The sequence below is a fragment of the Drosophila mojavensis genome, unplaced genomic scaffold (assembly GCF_018153725.1).
Source record: "Drosophila mojavensis isolate 15081-1352.22 unplaced genomic scaffold, ASM1815372v1 contig_36, whole genome shotgun sequence".
NCBI classification, from domain to species: Eukaryota; Metazoa; Arthropoda; class Insecta; order Diptera; family Drosophilidae; genus Drosophila; species Drosophila mojavensis.
Window position 1 is genome coordinate 3,903,050 of NW_025318858.1, and position 16,042 is coordinate 3,919,091.

At 37.2% G+C, this 16,042-nt stretch overlaps 1 protein-coding gene across 3 annotated transcripts in view; it reads right to left on the reverse strand.

Annotated features, from left to right (window-relative positions):
- Nucleotides 1-1,282: 1,282 nt before the first annotated feature.
- Nucleotides 1,283-16,042, reverse strand: part of LOC6575935 (POU domain protein 2) — a 41,722-nt gene continuing 26,962 nt past the window's right edge. For 2 of the 3 annotated variants that reach the window (XM_032729112.2, XM_015164894.3), the window contains 2 exons: nt 7,837-7,893; nt 1,283-3,164 (listed from right to left, as the gene is read on the reverse strand). In XM_032729112.2, the coding sequence (XP_032585003.2) occupies nt 1,762-3,164; nt 7,837-7,893 (1,460 nt within the window). In that variant the 3' untranslated portion in view covers nt 1,283-1,761. Of the gene's footprint in view, nt 3,165-7,836; nt 7,894-11,270; nt 11,865-16,042 lie in introns of those variants that run through there. The other variant, XM_002001903.4, reaches the window with a different exon arrangement.

A 16,042-nucleotide genomic window follows, 5' to 3' on the forward strand; every position in this document is an offset into this window, starting at 1 on the left:
AATGAGCTCAGATAATAAACAACTGGCACACAGCTCTAAATGCTTTCACTGTCAATAGAAAAAAGGACAACAGGGACAAGAAGGACAACAATCTTTGCCCTTTAGTAGACCATATGACATAACTATGTGTGAATTTATAGCATATACCCTTTTTTGTTCGTTCAGCCCTAAACGAATCAGCAACTGGCACCAACCAGGTCGCTTAACCCAACCCTCTGAAAACTTTTTCTTCCTCTGGAGTCGGGGTTCTTTTTTTTTCTGATGGTCAATGGGATTTACACGCTTGCTTTCGATATACAAATAAGGGTTTGCTAGCTCGCTTCCATATTGAGAAAGATGAAGTGATTTCTTATCCAACAAAATCCACTCCCGAGTACCCCAAAAAAAAAAAAAAAAAAAAAGAGGAAAAGGGGTTGGTAAGGGTCTCTCTCCTGCTCTAAGGAAGTTTATTAAAAAATGGTGTGTTTGCGTTTGGCGCGTGTCCTGGCGGATGTGATTCCGATTCTTTAGCCCTCTATGTTTTCACTGGGACCAAGAAATCAGTTAACTAAATATGTTGTTAAATATTTATTTAGGGAGCTTCTAATGAGATTCAAGTGTACTTAGGATCGAGGGCTTTTGCACTGAGAAATGGCACCTAATTGAATTATAAATCAAATCCAAGACGATGTGATTACAAATGATGGTAAAAAGGTAATGCTTGCTGATTTTGTTTGACATACATATAAATTACATGGGCAATAATATATCTTTAATCTGCTCATAGAAAACTTTTTGGGAGTATAGGTACCAGTTTAGCTGAAATGTTTTATAAAAGAAAAATAATTACACGTATACCATTTTGCGCTGTTCTATTACTTGTTTTATTGTGCGTCAAGATATGCTATAAAATTTAAAAAAAATCCAGATATAATAAAATCAATCAAATAAAGTTATATTACCATCTTACAAGAAGTAAAAGAGATCTAACCGAAGATCAAAATTAAATATGGCGAATATATCCAAACCCATTTTTAGAGCTATAAGCTTCAACATTAGATATTTGATTAATATTTACTACTTTTTGGAAGTATGTCATATAGAAAACTAGCCTAAAATTTTCAAGTTTGTGGAGCGTAATCACATCCAAGTTTTACAATTACATTACCACACACTCTCGTTCTAAGAACTGGTGAAAAAAATTATTTTATAATAATTATGTGAATTTACTAATCATTTTAGTAAGTTCCACTAATCCTTTCGCATTATGGCATACCAAAAATAAACTAATTTGGTTTTTCAATTAAGTTTTTAAATAATTTTTATTGAAATTTTTTGTTTAGTGTTAGATCTAAGTGTTCCGATCAATTTACAACTGGACATTGTACAACAATATCATTATAATATATAGATAGTATGTTACATAGGTATCTAGATTTAATATTAATTATATATATAGTATGTATATGTTGCTATAAATAGTTGATAGATTGGCATGCTGGACACGTACGTACATACATACAGATACAAAGACAACAACAGTTATGGGTGGCACTCTACATAGATCCAATATAATGCCTATATATAGGGGCTTTATATAATATATTTATATGTACTTGTAAATTCGTGGAATGCTGATACGAACATCTATCAGGGAGGATTTTGGATACAGGGATAATACGATATGCAGTTTTTGTTGTTGGTTTATTATTTTTGGAATGTTTGTGGAAGATTTGGAGAACTTCACTCGGTTTATATACAATCTGAATTACGATCAATCTCTCAATCTCCCGAGCTAATGGAGCTACCGCAATGTGATCCTCCTCCGCTAGCTTCGAGCAGCATATGTCCATTGGACATATTGAGCACTTGTGGGGGATAGCCAAAGGCGTGGCTGCTCAGCGGCGTGCCCGTCGGACTATCCAGATCGAGGGAGGGATTGATGCGTTTCTCCTTCTGCCGGCGATTGCAGAACCAAACGCGCACAACTTCTTTATCCATATGCAGGCGCTCCGACAGCTGATTGATCTCCTCCGAGGTAGGCTTACAATTGTGCATGAATGCCTGCTCCAGTGCTCCCCTTATTGTGGTCTCTATCGAAGTGCGCTTCTTGCGCCGCCTGCCCAATATGCTCTCCGGTGTGGTGGTTAAATTGGTGGTCATTGTGTTGATATTGAAGACGCCACCGGCTGACTTGGCCACACTCGAATCGGCATCTTCCAGCCACTTCTGGAGCAGGGGCTTCAGTTTGCACATGTTCTTGAAGCTCAGATTGAGCGCCTCGAAGCGCGAGATGGTGGTCTGGGAGAAATCGTTGCCGTAGAGCTTGCCCATGGCCAGGCCCACGTCGCCTTGGGTAAAGCCCAGTTTGATGCGTCGCTGCTTGAAAGTCTTGGCAAACTGTTCCAGCTCCTCCAGATCTGTAGTCTCCTCTGGGGATTGCTCCAGCTTGGTGGCCATGACAGCGGCAACGGTGGCGCCGCTATTCAAGGGTTTGGGTGTCGAGCTGGAAGCAGCTGCCGTCGATTGCTGCTGCTGTTGCTGCTGCTGCATGCTAGGCGTATTTGGTGTTAGCACAGCGCTGCTTAATCCCAATCCTCCCAAGGAATTGGGCGGCGTGCGCTGCTGTGGCTCCAATTGACGACCGACTGGACTGAGCGACGGACTGCGCAGCGGACTTTTGCTCAGGGGCGTGGAGTAGTGGCGCGTGGGCAAAATTTCACTCGACACCTGCTGCACTTGCTCCCTTTCTCGCTCCATTTTGAGCTGCTGCAGCGCTTGAAATTGGGCCAAGGCTTGCAGCGAATTCTGTAGCAGAAATTGCGTGGCCAGATTGGGATTGGGGAAGGCTTCGGGTGCCAGTTGACGAACCATCTCAATATAGCTATGCAGCTGGAGTTGCAGTGCCTGCTGCATGTCTTCGGGTCCAAAGCCCAAAGGTGCTGGCACACCCAAGGGAGGCGGGGCAGTTGCTGCTGCTGCTGCTGCTGCAGTTGGCTGTGGCTCAGGTGCTTGGGGCTCGAGGGCCATGCGCTTGGGTGCCGGAGAAGCCAAATTCAGCACCTCATTCTCCATTGCAACGTCCAGTTGCCGTGAGGCGCGACGCTTGCTGCTCAAATTTTGAGCAACATCCTCGTCCAGATCATCGTCCTCCTCCTCCTCCTCTTCATAGCTTTTGCCACAGTCTGTAAAGTGAAGAAAAAAGATTGAATTAGCAAAACAAGAATAGCATAGGATTATAGGATATTATATATAAAATATAGTGTGATTGATTTGGATATATTTCTTTAACTAAATTGCCTTACTAAAATATGTTAAAGCCAATCATATTGACCATACAAAGCCAGTTAACAGTCGCCAAACATTTTATGTATATTCTCTAACTAAATTTATATGTATATATATATATATATATATATATATATATTCAATTTTCCAACTCAATGAAGTTTGCAAGTAGCAAGTAGCCAGAGCAGAGACAGCAGGACAACGCATGCACACATACACACACACATAATTCAATTGCCCAACTCAACCTGCCCCAGCCACGCCCCTGCCCATCTCCAAAAGTTTTCAATATTTTTGCTATTTTAAGGCAAATTTTATTCAATCTTCCAATTGAATGGGCTCTCGGCTAAGTCCTTTGCCCTGTTGTCCTGTTGTTGTCCTGCGGTTAGCTGTTGTTAGGCGATAGACGCTCAACCGGAAGGGTTTTGCTTTGTGCCACGCCCTCCCCCATTGACCTCCCCGTTTTACATCTATCAACTAGCCTTAAATTCAATCATGCATAATAATTGAAAAATCGCCGGCATCGAACGCAGGACGGAAGCTTTACACAACTTTTGCTTTTTTCTTTGTTTTCATTTCAAGTTTTTCTTCTTCTATATATTTTTTTTTAAGATCTCAAATTTCATAATGTGTCATGAGCATATTTATTGATTTACAACCTATTGAATTTGCTTGAAATTAAAGAATGGTCAGGAAGTTCTTGTAAGATAATCCATTGAAAAGACCAAAAACCCTAAGCATTGATCAATCTCGGGGTGAGGGAATGGCCTTTGGAGTAAAAAATGTTCCATTGTTGTGAAGAAAAATAAAAGTAGTAAGTGCAAAAATTATATATCTGATATTTGTTCATAATATATTTAGTGTATGAATATCATACAACAAATATTTAAAATCGTTTTATGATAAAACAATTGTGTTTTAATAAAAGGATAAAAAATTATACTATGAAAAGTTTTTTGAATAACGGAAATTATTATTTTTTTTTTTAAGATTAATGAATGAGACTTAAAAGTACTTAGAATCTGTTGGGCTAACACAGCTTAGCATGTACTCAAAGGTTGACAAAATTAGATAACTAAAATGTAATTAATTGCTAACAATTATTTTTAGCATACAGCTTTAACGGTTAAAGGTTAAAGTTTAACCTGTTTGAAACAATTTCATGAATCGTTTATTTTTATTGTTTTTTTTTTTTTTTTGCTTTGTTAAGCAGCTTTGCAGCTTTGTTCAGTCCTGTTAACAGGATTAAAAAACTTTAATTTTAAATGCGGGCGGCATTAGAGAAGGGAAAACTTTTTATATGTGGGCAGCTGTTTTTATGACTTATGTTTCGGCTAATATAATTAGCAGAAATGCAGTCAACTCTATAAAAAAAAAGTCACGTAGATAAGGGTTAAAAACCCCAACCCACCCGCTGATTGTAAAATTTGCCAACCCCCTGGCTGGAATTTTCTCCGCTTTCGTTTTTCGTTTGTTACAATTGGAAAGGCAAAGGATTTCCATTTTTGATTTTCATTCGGGGTGAAGTTCAAATGCAACTTGTGATTGGCAAAAAGGGTTTGAAGCTACAATAAAACTGAAAAAAGAGGCTGCTGCGTTGCATTGTGTTGCATGTGGCAAGTCAAGAAGCTGCAGGCGAAAAAAAAGAGAAAAAACTATTGTGACTGCTGCCAGAGATCCAGCAGTGAAAAACTCTAAAATGGAAATAGGGAAAAGCGAATGCAGAACCTGACGCCAGGTGCTGTTCAGCAGATGTGTTGTTGCAACAATGTGGAAATGTGTGAATGTGAGTGTGAGTGCGAGTGTGAGTCTCTGTTGCACTGACAAATGAAGTGTTGCCCCTCACTCACTCACTCTTTCTCTCTCCCTCTCTCGTATTCGCTTGTCTCCCTCTGTTTAGGGGTTGTTCGCGTCACATGGGGCGACTGGGCAAAGTGTGCGTGTTGCGATTTATGGGAAAGATATAACAGTTCGCATATAAATAAATATTCGCAAAACTATCCAATTATGCAGGATATCTAGCTAAAGATAACGCTGGAGTTTCTGAATATGGAATGCATTTTCAGGGGCTTCTATCAAATATTTAAATCTAATGGTGATAGAATAGTTGAAAGAGAATATTCGGTATTTGGCAAATATGCCATTGAAATGCAAATCTATTTAAAATATTTTCAAAAGGAATAATTATAAAATTAAATATATGTATTTATTAATTATAGCAACTGTTTTTCATTTTATGAAATAAAAATAGGAAATACTATGAAATATATTATTATATGCTTAGTATTTTTTTTTTACACTTTAAAATTAAATAATATAAAATAATTAAAATATAATAATATATTTAAATTTATACTGTTTTTTTTTTATTTTTTTATTTTTATTATTATTATTATTTTTTTTTTTTTTTTCAATGTAAATTTGAGAGTTTGTCGTACTCATTTTTCTGATATTTATAATATTTGTATAAAACTTAAGCCTTATTAAGCTAATATTATTGCCTAATACGGCCCAACCCCCTTCACCTCAACAACAGTTTCCTTACCAAAATTACCTCTTTAACCCTGTCTCGACTTCAACACACTTCAAAATTTTAAAATACCATAAAACCACAAATCAACCAAAGCGAAACGCCCTCGTAACGCCTCAAAGCCAATCAAAAGAAACGCACCCAATCAAAGAGGAAGAGGAAAAAAAAAAAACAGCAACCGCTGATTAAAATATAAAGAGAGTCACAAATTACCCTATCAAAAAAATAGGATACCCAAACAATTAGCAGCACGCAAACAAATCCTTTGGGTGCATGGAAGAGGAAAAGGCGTTGCACAATTTGAATAACAGTTCAACAAGTAGCACTTAAAAAGTCGCGAGGGCTAGGGTTGAAAAAAGAGAGAGTGAGACTTGAACCCTTCCGCACACAAAAAACTCACACAATTTGCCACACGCCTGATACCTCATTTGCTATTCAAATTTGATGGAGGAAGGAAGATGCGCAACAGTTGATTGGCTTAACCCTAACCTCACACTTGAGCCAACCCCAAACTCACATTTTTTTTTGTAATTTAAATATCTGCCACAACCCTTTTTTATAAGGGTTCGCAGTTGTTGTTGTTGTTGCTGTTGTGACATATTTGAATAAAGCGCGTCGCGTTAATTTGTGTAAACCAATAAAAATGCAAAATTAATTGTCAGTTGATGATATGGCAACCCTGTGCGGCAACTATTTAAATGAGGGTTGTCGCAATGTTTGCATGAGTGCTTGGGGTGGATTGATGCATGTTTTTGCATAGATTAGCTGCGCTTTGTTAAGGAGTGTAAGAGAGATTGAGTGAGAGTGAGCGGGAGGGGGTAGGAGAGGGAGGTAGGGCGAGAGGGTAGAGGGTAGGGGCTAAAGGTCAGCAGTTAGGGGCGAACCTCTCTTACATAATTGCTCGCAACAATAAAATTCAAATGCGCAGTTGTGAAATTTACATTCTGACAAATTGTTATTTTTATTTTGTGTTTGCTAAAAGGGCGAGCAAAAGGAAGACGCAAAAGACGAGAGTGAGAGAGGGTCAGGCGGGTGTACAATGGGGTCAAATGTGTTCTGATGTGTGTGTGTGTGTGTCAAATTGTGTATAAATAACCTTTTGCATATGTCGTGAGGGTTGTTGTATTTTCAAAGTATAGAACATTTGCAAATTTGACAGGGTTGTTTCCAAATTGTGGGTGGAAGGACAATACTTTATAAATATATATACATTAGGACTGATCAGAGTTTTTGCTTTGAAAAGTGAACATTTTTGATTCTTGGAATACGTTGAATGAGATGCGAATTGAAATTAAGTACAGCCCCAAATTACGTTTAGAGATCTACTATAAAAGTTGTGTAACACTATTTTAGGGATCAACCATTTGCGAAATCAAAGTTCGAAGAGGCCTATGAAAGTAATATATGTATGCTAATCAAATTAAAACAAATATTAAATATAATAATATAATCATATAGACCTAACTGATTGGGTCGAATTTATGAAAAATTATATTTATACAAATATTTTGCCCTTTCCAATTCCTTTCAAAACTTCTACTAAATCATTCTGTTACTCCATTTCTGTCTTATGTTTTCTCAATACTTCACTTCACTCCAATGTCAGTCTATGCGGGAATATATATGTATATTCTTAAATAGTTTTACCAGCCACACTTTAGTCACGTGCGTGGCTCTACCTAAGCCGCAAGCCCCGAGCCAACTGCCACGCTCAGAGCTCGAGCTGAACCTCAGGCGCATCCTCAAACATTTGCTTGGGGGTTGCCTTTGTTGTTGTTGCTATTGCTGTTGCAGTCGTTGTTGCATATATCCTTTTGCCAAAAACTATAAAATTGTTGCCCTACCCTCTCTCCGAAGAGACATCAATAAATTGGCTACGTAGCTCGTGTGAGTAATCAATTTGGCCACAAAGTAGCCACGTTCCACGTTTCACGTTCGCAAACTCGAATATCCCTACACCCTAACCAGAGATAGGAGACCCTTGCTTATATATTTTTGGTGCATGTTTGATGTATGTTAGCAAAGGATTAGGTGCATACCTGATAGAGATCGCAGGGGAGATGGCGGTGTCGGCGAGTTTGACATGTGTCGCATAACTGCAAAGAAATGAGATAGAAAGAAAAAAACATTTAAATTTCAATCTTTGTGGTTAGGTTTGATAAATAAGGGCATTCCTTAAAAATGGGGGGAATTAAAAGCGAATTACAACCAATATTATTTGTATATTTAATAATAATCAATGGAGTGAATGGAACGGGAAGAAGAATATAGAAGAATCAGTAGTTGATTAAAAACTGTCTACCAACAAGGTCATTACTTTTTGATCTGTATCAAGTTATTACAATATGCTGCCTATCGATAAGCACGAGATCGATGTGGATAGTTAAACTACCTTTATCGATAAGAGTATTTTTGGTTTTAACGATATTGAACCAAAATCTACTTACATTACAATATTTATCGATAACATTTGATATCGATAACTGTAAAATAATGTTTTAATTTGTATCGATAACTAGTAAGACTAGCAACTACAATTTGTAGTTTATCCACAGAAAATCTTCAGTCTGCCTATCAGCTGCCATCGATAATTGAGCTTTCCTTATCGATTATTTTGCCTTCTGTCAAATGCAAATGTCACGTCTGTGCATTTGCAGTCCGTACTTCAATTTGCTCTTAGGGGGTTGTGTTTGCTGCTTCGTCTGCTTGTTGTCTGTTTTTGGCGAGTGTCTCAGACATACAACACACCCACAAAGACACATATACAGACGTGGTCATCGTTTGTCCATTTGGTCTGCTTCGGGCCACTTGGCTCGTAAAATGTCCATTAGTATTTACGGTGCTTCGTTGTAGCGTAACATGCAAAAATTTCTACTGTCCATTGATGTCCTTTGAGTGGTGTCGTTTCAGTGGTCGGGTGGTTGGGTGGCTAGCGTTGTAAACTTTTTAAGAGTTCCGCGACAGCTCAACGATGAAATCAGCATGAAATTCAATTCAACTTTAAATACAAGGAAGTAACCAAAGTAATTCTTAAAGTTTGATTGAAATTACATGAAATATATATAATATATGTATGCAGATAAATTTTGATTTCAAATTTTATTGATATTATAATTAAAGCAAAGTTAAAGTTGGGCTTATAATTATATTTGTAAATCATCTTAGCCAATGACTACTGTATCTGTTCCTGTACACTTTGTCTTTTTTTTGTTATCTTCAATGCCGAATAGCTTATGAGCGCATTATCATATCAAACCCTAACATAAACGGCTTTGCTACTGTCTATGCAAAGTCCAACACACAGCCACACCATCAAACACACACATACACATTCAAACAGAGAGTACTTTAAATACACGCATATGTGCAAAAGGCAAAAGACGTCTCTGTAGTCGTGTTATCCTGTGACGCTGTCCAGAGTCCAGTCAGTGGTCGAGTTTTTTGTGTTGCAAAGTAGATATGATATTTATGGCTCCCCCGGGGCGTAAACAAAGTGTGGCAGCCCGAAAACACACAGAGAGTTTGAGAGAAAGAGCGGGAGAAAGGTGGAGAGAGAAGGGTATAGAAAGGCAGAGCAACAGCAGAAAAGGCGACATATTTTTACGACAATATATGGCAGATGAAATGCTTTGGAATCCTTGTGCATAATGCTTCAGCTTGACATTATAAATATACAGATTACCTCAGAGGACATTCACGTAATGGATTCTGTGGAGTCCATTTTGTCACTGAATTTGCTTGGACAATGCGCTGATCTGCATGCTATAAGCTAAATGTTACTAAAGTCTTGAAAATGGGATTATATTATTTTTGATAAAATTTATGTAAGAGGCAGAGGTAGGCGTGTCTGTAAGAGGTAGAGGTAGGCGTGTTTTATCTCTTTGGTATATAAACGAAGATATTACATAGAAGACTACACAGATATTTAACTTGTCGATATCGATATTGATTATCAATACATAAATGCTAAGTATATCTCTTTGTATACATATATCCCCCTTACGATATACATCTCCACGATTTGATCTTTAAATTTATGTTCTCCATTCGATATACACAAATATAATAAATCGTATACCCAAAAAAACAAGTAAGTAGGGAGTGCTCGACTTATAGATACCCATTCGATATACACAAATATAATAAATCGTATACCCATACGATTTATTATATTTGTGTATATCGAATGGGTATCTATAAGTCGAGCACTCCCTACTTACTTGTTTTTTTGGGTAGTTTTTTCATGCAATTAAAAAGGCAAAAAAGGAAAGGCGCATTATCCTTGCCACGGCTTAAATGTAATTACACAAAATTTGGCTTTTGTGGCTAGCTCCGTGTTGTATTTTTTTTATGACTAGGAAAATTAAGGGAAAATTTGAGAAATTGCACGCCTCAGTCTTAAGAGATGGACTAAAAAGGCGCTGCTTCTTTTTTTCCTTTCCTTTTTACCTTTACGTTTCCCTCTTTTTTTAAGGACATATGCCTGACGTTTTTTCATTTGTCTTGTATGCATGCAAAATACCTGAGACATCGTTCCTTCGAACAGGTAAAAAGGACAACGGTCACACACACACACACACAGGGCAGGACTCGCTGTCCAGGATGCAAATCTAAACTAAACAAAAAAAATGATCACACGCACTGTGGGGTTGCTCAAAGAAGCGGCATCTGCAGCAGCAGGAGATGCCTCGGCAGGACATCTCATGATGCCAAATCAAAACGAAAACTATAGCAAAATGCCATGAAATTGTAGATCCTGATATGGAAATCGAAATTCTATGCCATTGCCCATTGTGTGGGCGTGCGTCGCTCACAATCAGATCATGCGGCATTCGAGTTGCAACTATTGAAACAAATTTGGTTCAGCAGTGAAAAGTGAAAGTCGCAGGTGAAGTAATGGTAAGAAGAAGAATGTTTGAGAAGAATGTTTGGGTTAGCTACATTTAAACTATTTGGCCGCAGTAAAATATGATATTAAATTTTTTAGATTCATATTATTTTTTTTAGCGAGTTATAGCTTTAAGAATTCATGATCTATTAATTATAATATTTAATTTTATTTATTTATTATAATTTTTTTTAATTGTCTCAAATTGTTTCTGTTTTATTTGTTTATTTTTAATTTATAATAATAGTATTATTTAATTTTCGTGTCATTTAAATATTTTTAGATTGATTAATTATTAATTTAATTATATAATTTCTGCATTATTACTATATATATTAATTTAAAAATTAATATATTAAATGTATATATTAGATAAACAAAAATTAAATTTCGATAGCAGAAGTAAACCCTGTAAAAAAGCGCAACATTTAACGGTAAGTCAAGCAAACCAACGAATCCAGCTAAGCTTTACAGCAGAAGCTGGCAAGACAAGCTTTTCGGCAAGCTTTGCTTAGTTAGACTGGCTATATGGCAACGCTATCGCTGTGTATACTTATGGATAAGATATGGAAGATAGTCTCCTACATGCGTGTCTTGTGTCTTCCTGATCCTTGCGTTGAATTTGACGAATGCCTCGACGTTTCGCAGCTACATCATCCAAACTCAAATCCAATTTGTTGCCGACTTCTGCTGTCGCCTCTGCCGATGTTGTTGTTGCAGTTGAGGATCCTGTTGTGGTTTTTGTTGTTGTTGCTTTGGCGGCATCCCACAGACGGCGCTGTTGTTGCTGCTGTAGCAACATCATCTTATTTTTCTTGCGCTTGAAACTTTTTCTTTTTTTTTTTTTAATTAGTTTCTCTTTTTATGCATGCACAAAATGTTCGAGAATTTTAATTCACTTTTCACTGGCTTTCGTTAATATATATGTAAATGCGATTGTTCTGTCAAAAAGTTTTTGTTTGCTTTTTTTTTTTTGCAAGTCACAGTGAGCGCGCGCACAGAGTTGCCAGCTCGTTTTGTAGAAGTTAGTTAGAATTTAAATCGTATAAAAAGCAATAACAATTACGGCTTTTGCACTGCGACTGCGACTGCAACTGCGTTGGCGACTGCGACTACGACTAAGAGTTGTGCCGAACCGACTTCGTTCGCCTGCCGAATGCAACTGAAACGACGAAGCCAGCGACAAACGGTACACAGTGCTGTCGTTGTCGCTGCAGTTGCCTGCCTCAGTTTGTGTGTGTGTGTGTCTCTGAGTGTATGCTTTATGATTTGCAGCAGCAATTGCTGTAGTTGGTGTTGTTTTTTTTTTTTTCTCCTTTTGCCTAGTTTTCTTTGTTGCCTTTGGCCGCTCACTCACTCTCTGGCACACATTTGCTTACAGCATTGCGCTCAAATGTTTGTGCTCAGGCAGTTATCAACCCTGCACCGTTAGAGTTGAGTTAAATTACGTAGAGCAGTGAGTGCGAGTGTGAGTGAGCTAGTGAGTGAATGTGTCGGTGTGGAACGTATTCAGCTGTGGCTGCCTGCATTCTGATTAGACTTTGTGTTGTCATTGTCCCGTTGCATACCTACCCCTGCGCAGCACTTGGTATGCATTAGCATAGAGTTTGAGTGAAATGGGTGTGGCCAATGCGCTCGCTATATATGCATACACACACATATACGTAAACATATGCATGTGCAATATGAGCAGCTAGCTGCGTCGCTGCGCAGTTGCCGTTAAATATTTCCTTTTGCATATTTCGCTTTTACTCAAGTACATGGATCATAATTAGGATGTGCGCGTGTGTGTGTGAGCGCATATAAAGGTGTTTGAGCTTATTGGATGACTTTACATGAAGCGTGTGCTTATTGATGTGTGTGTGTATTAGTATATAAATGTTGGAAATTGAGCAAAATGCAGATGCATGTAAATGTATGTGTCTGTGCATGTGTATTTGTGTGCGCTTCGTAAGTTTTTATTATATAAACACTAAACACCATTCAGAGTTTGGAGTTTAGGGAATAATTACAACAAGTGTGGTGCGCATTGTTGTTGTTTTCCTGCTTCTGCTTTTCTATATATGAAAGTTATTGAGGGGGGATTGGCATTGCGGAGTTGGGGGTGTAAAAACTTTTTGCATCACTGCAGAAAAGCAGCGGCGCGAAAGCACTTGCCACTTGCAACCGACGTGCGATGTGTGCACAAAGAAGAAGGGAAGTGGGGCATGTGGCGGGTCCTTGAGGATGGGGAGGTGTAGAGCTAGGCTATGTCTCCTATAGGAAACTTGTGGGTGGTGACAGGGAATACATTTTATGATTATGAGTGGGTAGCAGAAGTGCTGCAAGGACTTGGATTCCAGAGACGGCTTTGGTTTTGGTTTACAAAAACAGAGAAAGAAAGCGCAGCTATAGGATACTGTGTAAATTTGACTGATGTCATTTCAGAGACAATTTCTCAAGAATGCTGATGCTGTGCAATAAATATCACCTCTAAGCAGTAGGTTACTCTGCAGATAATACTGATATCCTCTCTGCTCTTGTTATGTGTATCCAAGGTGTCCTCTTTAATTAATATCATTTAATCAGTTACAATGATTCTGAGTCTGAATGAAAAATTTAAGCATATGTGCCCAAAATTATCATCTTTTTCTATTCCCTTGCACATATACACTAATTTATACAGGGTATATTTAAGGGGCAAAATGTGCGTCCCACTTCTTGTTTGTGTGGTTCAAAATGTTTTAATTAAAACTGCAAAATTAATGTTGAAGCAGGATATGAAAGACCGCAGGACAAGCAGCCCCCTGTCATTCGCGCGCTCTCTCTCTGTCTCTCTATCTCTCTCTCGCTCAATCTTCTTAGCCTTCTTCTTTTCATTCTCATTAAAGTGCCAAAATGATTTAAGTGGGAAAGAATACAAAAATGCGTTTCGAGGAAAATCAATAGGAAAATCTGCGTCCCTTTTTCGTGAGCGCTTAAAGGAAAAGCTGTATGGCTTGCCAACTAATTTCAATAGTTATCCTTTTGACTGCTGTCCTGCACAAGCCCTGCAGTGTGTCCTGCGTATATTCTCTGTGTGTCCTGCTCCACGTAGCCTGATTAAACTTGTCACGGAATGAAACAAAAGATAAACAATCTGCAGTCGCTTGCGAAGTCCAATTTGATTATTTGCCAAAAACAGACAGAGAAGAGACAGCTGGAAAGGGAGAGTGCGGGGGGAGAGAAAGACAAGCACTGAGAGAGACAGACACATGTAAATATTCCACACAAAAAGGGAGAACAGCAACAAAGTTTTTGCTCGAACATTGAAATTAATCAAGAAAATAAACGCTTGGCGGCATCGAACCAAAAAGGGGACGACGCACTTTGCATGAAAAGCGTACAGCCCCTGGCAGCAGGAAATTCAGTGGTTGACTTCAGTCCTTGTTGTCGTTGTCTTTGTTGTTGGTGTTGCATTAAAATGACATCCCAATTTGCGTTAAGCAAATAAAATGGGACTAGTTGAGGCTAGTTCGTATGCTTCTTCTTCTTCGACTTCGTCTGTTTCTCTTAATAGAGGGTTGTAGCTAGCTGTGTCTAAAGTTTGCCTTAATTTGTTATTCTATTTTGAGCAATTGGCTTTAATTGGTATGCGGAATATGAAGAGAATCGTTAAGAAACTGTAAACAAAATTTGAATAAAATATTTGGATAAAATAAAAAATAAAAAATTATGTGAATTCCATCCATATTTAAAATTTAATTGAAATTCCCTTTTATAAAATTATTATTATTAATTTAAATCGCATAGAAAATTCTCAAGGCTTTTAGAACATTCTCTGTCGCAGACCTTTAAAATTTCCACTTCTTTTCACCTTCTCAACTGAGAGCCCTAGTGTTAACCCGCTCAACATTTGCCCAACTGCTGATAAATTCGCGCCAAAAATAAGTGGAAAAGCCGAACCTTTCGATAGCAAATCAAAGGTAAACCCAAAATCAATTCTTAACGGAAATGCCGCGAGCACACAAAAAAAAAAAAAAGAAGTAAACAGCCTTCAAAATAAAGCAAAAAAGCAAAGAAAGAGCGAAAAAATAAAATGTCCCTTTACTTCCGCATTTTAAGCGCCGTCTTTAGTCTTCATCTTGTTCTTCCTCTTCGTCATGCCTCAATACTGTTCCATTCTTTGCCGTGATATTTATTAACGTTTATTGAATTCGATCCAGCCACAAGAAAAAAACAGCAAAAATTGCTGTCAAATGCAACCCTTCGGACAGAAAAAAATCCGTTGCATTTTCCTTGATTTTTATTGAAAATGCGTAGCGAAAATTTTTTCTTTTACTTTTTTTGGGCAAGAAAATAGGTAAAAAAAAAAATGTGAAAAGAAACTCAAGGGTAAAAATTGAGGATCATTGTCAAGGATTACTAAAGATCTTGCACAGCTTAGCTGCAGAGCAAACGCACTTGTACACACACAACCTATCTATCGCTTTCTCCCTCTCTCTTTCACTATTTTGGTCTATGGCGCTGCAGTCCCTAGCAACCCCTATGCTAGGGCAATAATGTGCCTCAATAATGCGCAATTTTTTAATGTAAAAAGATGTGAAATTTAAAAATAGGCAAAAATCGAATTTTTTCTTGGGTTTGAACAATGCAATTTTTTACTTGCTATGGGTGATTTTTTTGGGTCTTTTTTGATAGTAGGGTGCGAGGGTAAGAAAGGTACATTTGATTAACTAGGGTTTTGTCTGTTGAAGAGCTAACGGAATTTTTGAGAAATTTTCTCACCATTTCGTAAAGATTTTGAAGCTTTATATAAATTTAAAAAACAACCCTTTGGAGAAAAAAATTTTTAAGTATATAATATACACATATATAAATAATAAAGAATATATATAAAAAATAAAAGCAATTTTTATTACATATTTATATATTATATAACATAAAATATTATTTTTATAAATCTGTCAATATTAGATACCTAAATATTTATATGTTTTTTAGCTTACGAGCAGACATTTTGTTTTAGCAACCCTTTATGCAAATTTCACCCTAAGATAAGCGTAGCCATTTTTTTTAAATATTTGAAAAACTATGAAAGGTATACGAAAGAAAAAAATTTGCATTTCAATGTTAAATCATTTGCTTAAGTTCATAGATTAAAAGTACACCTTTTCATAAAAGGATTAAAAATAGGAATAATAAATCTACAAAATTGTGAACCTAAATTTGTATGTTTAAAAAATGTATATACATAACCTCTATATATATATTATATATTTTAATTTGTATTTAATTTAAATATATTAGAATAAAATTGTTTAAAAAAAAAGGCGCGCATAAAATCTTTTGAGCTGCTAAACCAAATGGGATTCATGATCTTTGCTTTACAGCTTGTA